The 11,368-nt window shown below is 36.9% G+C and overlaps 1 protein-coding gene across 1 annotated transcript in view; it reads left to right on the top strand.

Annotated features, from left to right (window-relative positions):
* Nucleotides 1–2,061: 2,061 nt before the first annotated feature.
* TSG101 (tumor susceptibility 101) overlaps nucleotides 2,062–11,368 on the top strand; it is a 19,390-nt gene continuing 10,083 nt past the window's right edge. The window contains exons 1-6 of the mRNA XM_009328606.1: nucleotides 2,062–2,067; nucleotides 3,654–3,738; nucleotides 5,618–5,683; nucleotides 6,240–6,403; nucleotides 7,250–7,376; nucleotides 9,994–10,060. Of these exons, the coding sequence (XP_009326881.1) occupies nucleotides 2,062–2,067; nucleotides 3,654–3,738; nucleotides 5,618–5,683; nucleotides 6,240–6,403; nucleotides 7,250–7,376; nucleotides 9,994–10,060 (515 nt within the window). The remainder of the gene's footprint in view (nucleotides 2,068–3,653; nucleotides 3,739–5,617; nucleotides 5,684–6,239; nucleotides 6,404–7,249; nucleotides 7,377–9,993; nucleotides 10,061–11,368) is intronic.

An 11,368-nucleotide genomic window follows, 5' to 3' on the forward strand; every position in this document is an offset into this window, starting at 1 on the left:
CCTCCTCATGGGCGGTCACGGACAGTCGCCAGCCTGCGGCTTTGTCCCGGGCCGGCAGCCTGCGGGGGGCTCCGGGGGGTAGCGGTGTCGACGGCCGGGCGGAGCAGTGATGGAAGGGTTGTGTCCGGCCACCTGGAGGCTCTAAATCGAGTTAGTTTGTAAAGGGAGGCATGGTGCACCGAAGCCTAAAATACCTCGTTATTTGCAGTCCTGCGAAACTTTCGGTTTGCGTTAGGATATTGCCGGTGAAAGCTGAATAGAAACCATTTGCCTGGCTGAGGCTGTCCTGCATCGAAGTGGATCAGAGCTGCAGTGCCGGTTGTTGGGTTGTATGGCGTCGTCTGCATTCGCTGGTTAAGGGAAGGTGGAAGACAAGTTCAACTTCGTTGACTAAGGGTGGGGGGGGGTTATCACTCTTGTTTAAGGAAGCAAGAAAATCTCTTGGAAGGTAAATCATTAATCGCTGAATCGTACAGAGCCACGTGTAGTTCTGCCGCTCTTCAGGTGAAAACAGCTTTGGCCAGCAGCTTGAAGTGAAAACCTCTAAGGTTTAGGGGGAGTTATGGTTTTGTTTGGGGGGATTTTTTTAACAACATTTAATCATCATATTTGCACAATTTTAAAATGAAATACGATAGGCAAGGATCTGGGTCAAAACTGAAGAAACCTTATTAAAGCATCTTTCACCTGCAGGGAATCATAAGCAATTTTTTTTACCAGCTTGAAAATGAGTGCTGAACACTAACTCGGCGTCAGCAAATGACATCATGTATGTATTTGTATATACCTGTCTTCCCTAAATGAATTATTGCCATGCCACAGAAGAAACAGAATTTAAGGTAGTCCTGTGTCCTCTTTCCCCCACACTCACCCATTTTATACTCCCAATGCCATCCGACTTTCTGTAGGTAAGTTCAAAGTGCAGTGTACTTAATAGCTGATGAAAAATGAAGTTACTATTTCACTACTTTATTTTTAAAAAATAGTTACACTTTCTGTTCTATAGAGGGAAGCTTAGTGATATTTCCCCTATTGAATAGGTCAGTATGTGAGATAACAAAAGACTTAAGCCCTAGTTTGGGTGAACATAAGCGCTTAATTTAACTTCAGGTATTTACCTGCTGTCTGATCTTGAAAAGCTTCATCTCTCTGTGATCTGTTTCCTGATATGTAAAATGAGGAGCATGCATTTGCCATCTGAGAATGGAGGAGAAAAAAGAAAGTTTAGAAATTAAGAATTCAAATTAATCAGTTTTAGTTACCTTTGTAGAAATCACTAGGATCTTATGTTTTCCAAAGAGATTTTGACATTTCTTGGAAATGCTCACCTACTTACTATATGAACACAGGAAAAGATTGTCTTGTAATGTTCTAGGACTCCTTAGAATGGAAAAGAGAAATAAGCACAGAAGAGTATACATTGTGATTTTAAATAATAAAAAAATTTAGAAGAGCCATCATTCTCATTAGGAAAAACTACTTCTTATGTCATTTTAATATACAGAACTTCCGTCTTCTGTAGTTATCTGGATCTAAGTACTGAAATTAATAGCTGATGTAGCACTTAATTTTGCTTGTGGCAGTAGCTGGAATCTTACAAGGTTATCTCTACTAAGCAAGTACTCATCACTCAGTGTAAAAACTATTTGCAGCAATGCTATTTTTCTTAGTTTTAAGAGACATATAAAAATATTTTTTAATTTTCAGGTGCTGAACCTAATTTAAAAGGACCCCAGATAACCAAATCTAGGTTTTATCAACCCCACCGTGTACCAGCCTCCCAGTACATCTGCTGAGCAGGCAGGCGTTGTTTTATCTATTCCTTGACTAAACTGACTTGAGACTCTTGTGCCAAAAGTGGAGTTAAATCCTGACCCTGAATCCTTGTGCTTGTTAGGACCTTCTGTTAGTGGAAGCCAGTTCCTTTTTAATAGCGGTTGTGCCAATCTTCTTGCGTCTGTATCCTGTACCATAAGGTACGTTCCTATAAAAAGACCCCCTCTTACTTTTTAAAGTAGCTCATGACATGCTCTCATTCATGCCGTAGTAACACATTCAGTGATGCGGGTATGTACTGCCAGTTTCTGGCTGGCCTAGCCAAAATTTCACTGAGCTCTTGTCTCCATGTTCTAGCAATGCCTGTTACCTGTTTCTCGCTTCCGCTAGGTGTCGAGGAAGGAGGGAGGAACATACTCAAATGCTCGCAAAGTTGTCTCTTCTCTGTCAAGCCCCTCCTGCATGCTCCCAATCCTGCACCCACTTTCCAGAGGAAGCTGAGATGCTTTGCTGCAGCCCTCCCATCAAAACAGCATTCAGGGGCTGCCCTGACCCTCTGGCTGATTGACCTCTATGCTGGTGCCTCCCTGCACATGCAGGCATCCCTATTGGAGGGGTTGCTTTTCTTTCCCACAGACCAGCATTCTGCAGACTGACCATAGGGCTGTTTTGCCGTTGGTCATTTCGGGAAGATAAGTCACAGCATTCCCCGAAGCGCAAGTGCTTTTTGTAGACTGATCTGGCATTATGGGAAGTGGCATGGTGTGTTCATCTCTGCTCATTACATAAGAGTTATCATGCCCAGGAGTAGCATCCTTGTCAATCTCTGTAGCTAACAGGAAGAAGAATTAGTTTCTAAGCTTCACAACTCATGAGTGTTTTGTTGGAGCAAAGGTGACCTTTAGTTGTGGCACCACACTTTGCTCTTGGATAATGTCTGAATTAATTTGTTCAGATGTTGTTAACATCTGTGTGCTTTGGGTATCGGACATTTCATTGTGTTGGGCCCTTTGTCTTCCTACCATGGTTAAATGAAAGGATGCTGTCTGTTTATGTTCTTGAAGACATCTGAAGATCGTAATTTTTTTTTTTTTATTTTATTACAATGAAAGCATTGTCAAGGGGCATTGTTAGCTTTCTTTTTAATGGTAGTTATCAGGAGGAATGGCTACAAAGTTAAAGAGCTGCGCCATGTGGTGAACCAGCTCTCTGTTGCCCAGGAGCATCTCCTTTGTTGTCTGTGGATTATAGTTCCGAGACTGTTAAATTCTGTAGTGGTGTATCTGTGTTTTACAGATCTTCCGCGCTGCAAGATACTCCCTGCTCCTGATAAAAAGGAAGGGGGTGAAACCAGTATTATTACTGATCATATCATGCCTTGAAATGTCTGCTTTCTAGTTGATAAAATACATGAAAATACTGATCAATGATTGATAAATACTGTGACACTTTGAAAAGTGCTATGGAGGGTATCTGTGAGGTTCAGATCCTAGATAGCTGTGTATCGGGAATGTTCAAAACGTCACTGTATTTGTTCGGAGATGCGTTTTTAAGATCCACATATCTCTCTCAGATACTCTTGGTTATGGAAGAACGTGACTGAAAATGCAATAGCTTTCCCCAAATCACTTGATGTATGGACCCTTATTTAAGACTAAAAGCATCTTAACACCTTATTAAAGTTTAGTAAGTTATATAGGCGGTGTTCAGTTAAGTAATATGGAGAAATAAATTCTTATTGCAAAATAAGAGTGGAGAAGAATGTCCATATATCAGTGTAAACTCTCATAAATGCAGTCTATTGGGTAAAACAAAACCAAATCAAATTACACTGAAAATTTAGTCTCTAAAGTAATTCTTTCTCTTTTATTTTCCAGTACAAGTATAGAGACCTAACTGTACAGGAGACGACCAGTGTTATTACTCAGTACAAGGACCTCAAACCTGTCATGGATTCATATGGTTAGTCTGTGCATGAGAAAATTTTTGTTACTGAATTGTTGATGGTTTAGATATATTTGGTACTTTTTGTGGGGAAAAAGGCGATTAAAACTAGGAAACATAATTTGAGTTTCTATTCTTGATCTTTGACATCAGTACTTCCTTAGAAACACAGAGTTATTTTCTAAAATAACCTTTCTATATTAGTGAGTCTGTCTAACCTGCCAAGTAGTGTTGCATTTTTCACAGCTTAACTTTTAGTTAATCACTCAGTGATGTCCTGAGATTGCTGGTATCTTACAAATTGAGCTTTGCTGTCATATAAAGATATTTTTAGAGTTCTATTTAGAAAGAACTGTAAATCAATGAACAAATACTTCATTAAAAGTAATTGTGGCAGTCCTTAAGGAAGTGTGAGGAAAACATAGTCAAGTATATAGAAAATCGGTATGAGGGGTTTTGTAATGTAAATTAGTGATGGCAATCACTGTTTGTTAGCTATTTTAAAGGCTCTGACTAAATTCATGTGCGTTAAATGAAGGCAGTATCTAGTGTCAGCTCCAGAGGCTGAGGGCATGGTTTCACAAGATACAGCGAGCCAGCATAGCTGCTGAGGTCATCCTCCTTCTGATCACCTTTTTTTAACTGTCACCTGTGGGATTCCTCTATGAGCTAATTTATATTACTAATACATCATCAGAGGCTTTATAGTCTTCTGCTTTCTAAATTCTAAATCTGGATTGAGAAGTATTAAGAAAGGACATGGACAGGTAAAAGATAGATTAGTTTTAACTTGAATAGCTGCAAGCCAGCAGCTGTCACAGAAATAAAAATTCATCCAGTGACTGGAGAACCAGAAACTATATGAAAGGACTGTGTTGGAATAGCAAGTTTGCATTAACGATAGTGATCAGAATTCCAGATAGCTCTGAGCTGTAGCAAGACGCCCATTTGTGTTAGCTAACTCTTTCTAAGCTGCTTCTGAAAGGCTGAGCACAGAACTGCTTACAGATAATTGACGCTATTCGGAGCAGTGAAATGAGCAAGAAGAAAATGTGGTTACACTGCTGTTGAGATAATTTTCAAGTTTATATTAATAATGAAATATATAACTCCATTTAAGTCCCAACATGTTCTACCTGCCTCTGCAGAACATTAGCACCAGAAGAATTGTACACGATAAGCTACATTTGAAGTATGACTAGAAACTTTCAGGTGAAATTAGGAAAATAAAAGCTTTATTACCAGAAGTTGATTTATTCAGCCAAGAATAATCTATTGGATTGAAAGGATGGGAAAACTAAATACAGCAACTCGGTAAGTGGAGGTCAGGGTTCCCGTGCAGTTTGTGAACCAAGACTAAGATGTGGCAGAGAGTCAAGTGCTACGCATTTCTTCCTCTTCAGTATATTATTGTTTGGTTAAATTACCTTTACTGATTATGTAATAAATGCCAATGGCCCAGTAATTTTCAGTATTCTTGCTGACCTGTTTGTTTGGAGAAAGCATAAGGAATTCTTTGTAATCCTAAAATGACAGCTGTTTTTTGAATTAAGCTTGAGTTCAGATTATCTTTGCAGTGATTTGTATGATTTGCAGTTTGTGTGGTTCCAACATGTTTTACTTGGCCTCTGAATGAGGAAACAGTTTGATTTGCAGTGAAGGTAGTTTGACAATAATTAGTCATTCATTTCTCAGAAATATGTTATTCATAAGAAGTTACCTGACTGTAGACAATCATTCGCTAGGCCATGAATGTGCAAGAACAGAACCTTTCAAGCTAAGCTTATATATGAGTAACATCTGAAAACTTATGCTAATAAATAGATGGGGTATAACCTGAACAGAGATTAATGTAGCAAAAAAGTTTGTTTTAAAAATACTGTTTGTTCCCTTTCAGTTTTTAACGATGGCTCATCTAGGGAGTTGATGAGCCTCAGTGGAACCATTCCTGTGCCTTACAGAGGTATGCATTTATTATTATTATCACTACCATTATTTTCCCGAACTACATAAAAAACTACTTAGATTTGTTCTGGTTCAATTTCACTACTTAGGTGATTGCTATTTTCCTACAAAGTATACTGTTTTAAAGAAATTGTTCCCTATTTTTGCTGTGGAATAAAACTTTAATGTTGAGCACTGCTTCTTCAGTCTTGTACAGCTCTGTAACATCTCTTTTCTTTCAGTACTGCACGTTTTTCAAGCTTCTCAATTGAATGAGTATTGCAAACCATTTATTGCTGCAGCTAATGATAATTCAGATTAGGGTCTAGTAATGTGGCATTGTAGAACAAATGATGTATTAGTAGTAAATGATAATTGTAAATCAAAGTTAAATTGTTCTGAAAAATGTTGAGTTCATAGCCATATTGTGAGCTCTTTGTGGAACATTAGTAGATTTCGGCTTCTGACTGTGCAGTTGAATTTACTGGGTTTAGGAGTTTTTTATAAATCAGGATACAAGAGGACGGTTACAGAGTTGGAGTAACTTTTAAAGTCTTTCAAAACATCTTTTCTAGGTAACACATACAATATCCCAATTTGCTTGTGGCTGCTGGACACCTACCCTTTCAACCCCCCAATTTGTTTTGTTAAACCCACTAGCTCTATGACAATAAAAACTGGGAAGCACGTTGATGCAAATGGAAAAATATACCTTCCTTATCTGCATGAGTGGAAATATGTAAGTATAGGGAACTCGAAATCTTCAAATTGCTCAGTTCTGAATTCCTTTAGATAGTTGTATCATTTTTAACAAAAACCATGATCCTCTTTATTTGAGATCTTAAACCATTTTTTTTAATGAAAACAACTGCTTGTTGTTTGTAATGTCTTAAAGTTCAGGATGTTGCATTCTCTTGCCTGGTTAATTGCATCTTTATTTACAGTTTGTCAGTTTGTTTGGATTATAGAGCTAAGAAAATTTGGAAATAGGCTATTTAATCTGGTGTTGCATTCATGATGCTTGTCCTTTTTTTGGTGAAATGAAATCATGCCTATATTAAATGTGGTTGTAAACTGAGAAGCCTAATTTAGCTATATTTAAAGGAGGTTTGTGCCACTCCTTAGTGGGTTAAGATAGTTTTTTCTCTTGAGCCATTCTGAACCTATATGCTGTATGAAATTGAAATGTCTGAAAACTTAGTGATCTGTACTTTTTTCATGTTGGAGAGTGGATTTAAGTTTTTAAAAATTACTATAATCCATCGTTGCACAGTCATCCTCAGTCATTTATTGCCCTGCAGTTGATATGGAACCTTGTATTCCCCAGTTTATTCTGAGTGTAAACACTACTGCAGATGTATTTTGCTATACCGTTTTGAATACCAGCTGGCTGGGTTTGGAATCAGTAGAGAAATCCATAAAGGAAGTTAAATATGCACATATATATATATATATATATACCTAGAAGAACCACAAATAAAAGGGTGGCTTTTGAGAGCTGATGGATTGGTACTGTTTTGTTATTATAGTCAGTTAAATTGTCTGTTAATGAAATCAATAACTTGTGAATTGCTTACCCTCACAGCCCCAGTCAGACTTGCTAGAACTGATTCAGGTCATGATCGTTGTGTTTGGCGAGGAACCTCCAGTCTTTTCTCGGCCTACTGCTTCATCAAGCTACCCACCATACCAGGCAACAGGCCCACCAACTAGTAAGTGATCATGGCTACTAATTTCTACAAATACTCATATTGATATTCCAAAGCATATTGTTGCTCTGCATAGTTTGTTAACAAATGATGTATTCTACTCTAGAATGACTTTCTATATTGTTGGCTAATGAATTCACCTGTGCTGTACTTGACCTTTTTGAACTATGTTGGAAGAATGTGTGTGTGTTTTCGACTTTTGGAAGGGAGGGAAAAATCAGGTTTGTATTTAAAAAAAAAAAAAACAACCAAACACCCCACAGACACACATACCCAAGCCCCTCAAAACAACCAGTAACCTGTCAACATTCAGAGATAACCTTAAAAAGAGATTATTCAGATAACTGTATCTTAATTTTTTTATTCTGATAATGCAAGTCCATCTGTTAAGTTTCCTGCAACCATTGATTTCATAAGCAAAAGCATACTGCTTGTGTTTTCTATGCCCACACTCCTGTGTTTTGGTGTTTGGTTTTTTTTTAATAATTGCTGGCAGAATATGAAAAAAACTTGCCTTGTGATTTTTCATTCTTCTATGTTGATTTGGTACTCTGATTTAGTACTCATTCTTATTTTCTTGCAAAAATTCTCAAGACTTTAAAAAAAAGTCTTTTATTTATTTAAACTTCTGGAGGCATCTTATTTTAAAGACTGGGGATAGGTGGGTGGGGGAAAAAGGGGAAGTGGGAAACAGAAAATCCTAGAAATTCTTCCAAAAGGAGACTCTGCATTGGGTGGAAAAAAAACCTGAGTAGAGTAGACCTACTCAAACTAAAGATTGGGGCAGGAGGAGAGCAGGAGCAGATTAGCTGCAGGTTGTTTAATGATAGTATAACAGTTCTGCATTAATTTAATGGTACAGTAGTTGTATTTGGGGTTATATATTTTTGCTGTATTTTTAAGGCTGTGTCTCGTTTTCTATTGAAATACAGCTTTCATCAGATCATAGCGTTACATCTGAAAAGCTGAAGTACTATTCATTACAATTTCCAGCAGGAACCATTTTTAACAAGGTCTTAGGTTCTTAACACATGAGAAAAGGGGTAGCAAACATAAACGGGACCGTTAGAAATAGTTGGTTAAAGGTAAGTATTTCGGACTTTTTAGCTTGTCCAGCGCTAGCCTACCTGTAAGAGCACTGGATGATTCTACTGTTCTGATTTTCCAAGAACAGCGGGTGTCAGAAGTATAGTTTTAGTAGAGACTGTGATCTGTATTGTGCTTTAAGGAAGGACCATCAGTTGAAACACACTTGACTACTCTTGTGGTCACTCAGTGCTAGCATAGGTGAAGTAATTTTAGTGGAAATGTTTCAGGATTTTCACGCTGTTAATAGCTACTTAGTGTAGTCAGTTTTTCCTTATTTTACAGACATTAAGTCTGGGGGTTTTTTATGTTCTGGATACACTGTTTAAGAAGAATGAAGCCCTTTTTAAAAAAAAAATGAGTAATTCAAAAGCATTCAAGGATGAAAATAGCTCGGCTCTTTTAAAAGAAAAAAGCTATTTGATGTAATATTCCTAAAATTACTAGAAATGTGGAATAAAGATATTCAAACCATAATTTTTATAATAGAATTGTCAGATTTCCAAGAAGAAACTTAAAATTGCTGGGACTGTTAAAGCCTTAGGCATTTGTATGTGCTGATAAAAATTTTTTAAAGTGTAACTTCTAAACGGCAGAAATTACTGGATAAGAACATGATGGGATTGTTAAACAGCTAATCAACTGTTGTGAAGTCTAGCTATTCTGAAGGTACTTAAATGATACACTCATTTAGTGAGTAGGGAACAATGGCTACATTGGAAAGGTTATTTTCTTTTTTCAGCTATTATATTAAAAAATGGAGACAGCTCTTCAGGTGTGTCATCTTTAATAACATGCCCTTTTTTTGAGTTCCCTACCTGCAGATACTTTTTCTTATGTGTCCACATTTTCCTTAGTGCAGCTACTCGTTGTGGATTTTTAAATCAATATCCATTTTTATCCATGCAGTGGTTAGTTTAAAGTAATGATTAAGACAAAAATAAATATGCAGTGACAGGTGTTCTAGCCAGTTATTCTAAGGAATGTGTAATTGGCTTCAATTACAGTTCTCATACTCCACCTCCAAACAAAAGACCCTTGAAAATATTTTAACCAAAGTTGATAGGTAGAGGTGTAGAATCTTCAGAAATGCAAAATGTGCCTGCGTTTTGTGAAAATGTGCTTGGATACAGAAAGGAAATTCTAACTGGTCAATACATGGAGGGAAGGTCCGCTGTAGTTTAGTCCTTTACGTGTTTTGAGGGGAAACAGCTGCCTTGGTCAGTTGGCGCAGATAGCTCACAACAAACGTTGGCATGTATCCCTCTTGCCAAGCTGCACAAGAGCAGCACGGAAACATCTGGGAGCGTTGTGAGAAGTGATGGTGTTAGAGGATGCAGGGTACACGTTATCGGGGGTTTGGGGCAATAAAATGACTTCTCTTACTCTTGTTCCATTGTGTTACACTGTATTCATTGTTCACTAATATTTTGAAAAGCATCTAACTGCAGCATAAGTACATCTCACTAGTGTGATCTTAATATATATTAAACTTCTGAAAAGTAAAAATACACAAAATCATTATTTTATTTAGCTTCCTATGTGCCGGGCATTCCAGGTGGAATATCTACCTATCCAGCAGGAAGCACTCCAAACCCGAGGTAAGAACCGCTTTAAACCATCATAATTTACATAATAGACAGTTTCACTGAATAGTATCTAGTCTTAGTTGTATTTTCTTATGGTATATTTGTTGTATAATTATCGTGTTAGCGGGGTTTTTTTTAGAAGTGAGGAGTGAATTCTTGTCAATAGCCAAAAGAAAGTTTGAGAAAGGTTTAGCTTTCTTAGTGTTGCTTGCTTCAAATACAATATACTTGTGTGATAAATATATTTTGAAAATTATTACCTAACTCCCAGATGTTATCTTGCTTTGCTCATATATTGGATTAGTTTTTATAAGGTTGATATGTTTACATGATATAGAAAGAAATGTTGCCCTACAAGTTGAGGGTTTTTATTAGTAGCGTTAGTATTGTTTGGGGTAATGGGCAACTCAAAACATTGAACAAAACAGTTGCTGGATTAATACAAACCTTGACTCCAAGATAAATGTGGACTAACTTCAGAGCACTCCAAAATAATTTGAAGGGCACAAAATTATTTTAAAAGCTTTTTATTAATACAAAACAAGACTTTTTCTTTAAGTATGTTATATCATAGTTTGGAATAAAGCTTTTCCAGAAGACTTGCAGTTCTGTCTTAGCAAATAGTAAGATGCTGATTGCTCCCTCCTAGTGTGTACCTACATTTTTTCACATCGTAATTAAATCTTTTTATTATTAATATCCTTATGTCCTGATTTTGTCTTAGGAGCATATGAGGAGCTCCTGTAGTAGATAACATTTTGATTTTAAAAAAAAAAAAAAAATTGAAACCCTGTAAGCATTAGGAAGGTGGGGTGTTACATTTTAAGAATTGAAAAATGGGGATTTTGGCAAGTTCTTAGGGCAAGTTTTTTCCTCCTAAATGCGTTTATTTAAAGTGCTCTTAATGTTTGTACAAAAATGAGTAATAGAAGAACTATTTTTAAAATAATACAACTTAATGAATGAACAGGTTTTAAGAACTGTTGAATTTGCAATTATCTGGAGAGGCACAGAATATGCTTATTTTATATTTTACATGTTTTATTGGACCATTTTGTTTACTTATAGCCATGGTTAATATTCTGCTGTATGCAGGTGTTTGTCAGGCTAGTACTGACTAATTTGAGTCCTTGCTTCTGTTGACAGTAAATGTGTTTTAGAAAGTTATTTTAGACTGTCATGTGTCATCTCACAGTTGTTTCAGTGAAGAAATGAATACTTTTGCTTTCCTTCATCCTTCAGAGCAGGGCTGAGAATTTCTGGAGGAGTTTCATCTTGCGATCATATTTTGCACATTTTTAGGTTACATAAAGCGGTTCA

The sequence above is a fragment of the Pygoscelis adeliae genome, unplaced genomic scaffold, assembly GCF_000699105.1.
Source record: "Pygoscelis adeliae isolate BGI_AS28 unplaced genomic scaffold, ASM69910v1 Scaffold166, whole genome shotgun sequence".
Lineage (NCBI taxonomy): Eukaryota > Metazoa > Chordata > Aves > Sphenisciformes > Spheniscidae > Pygoscelis > Pygoscelis adeliae.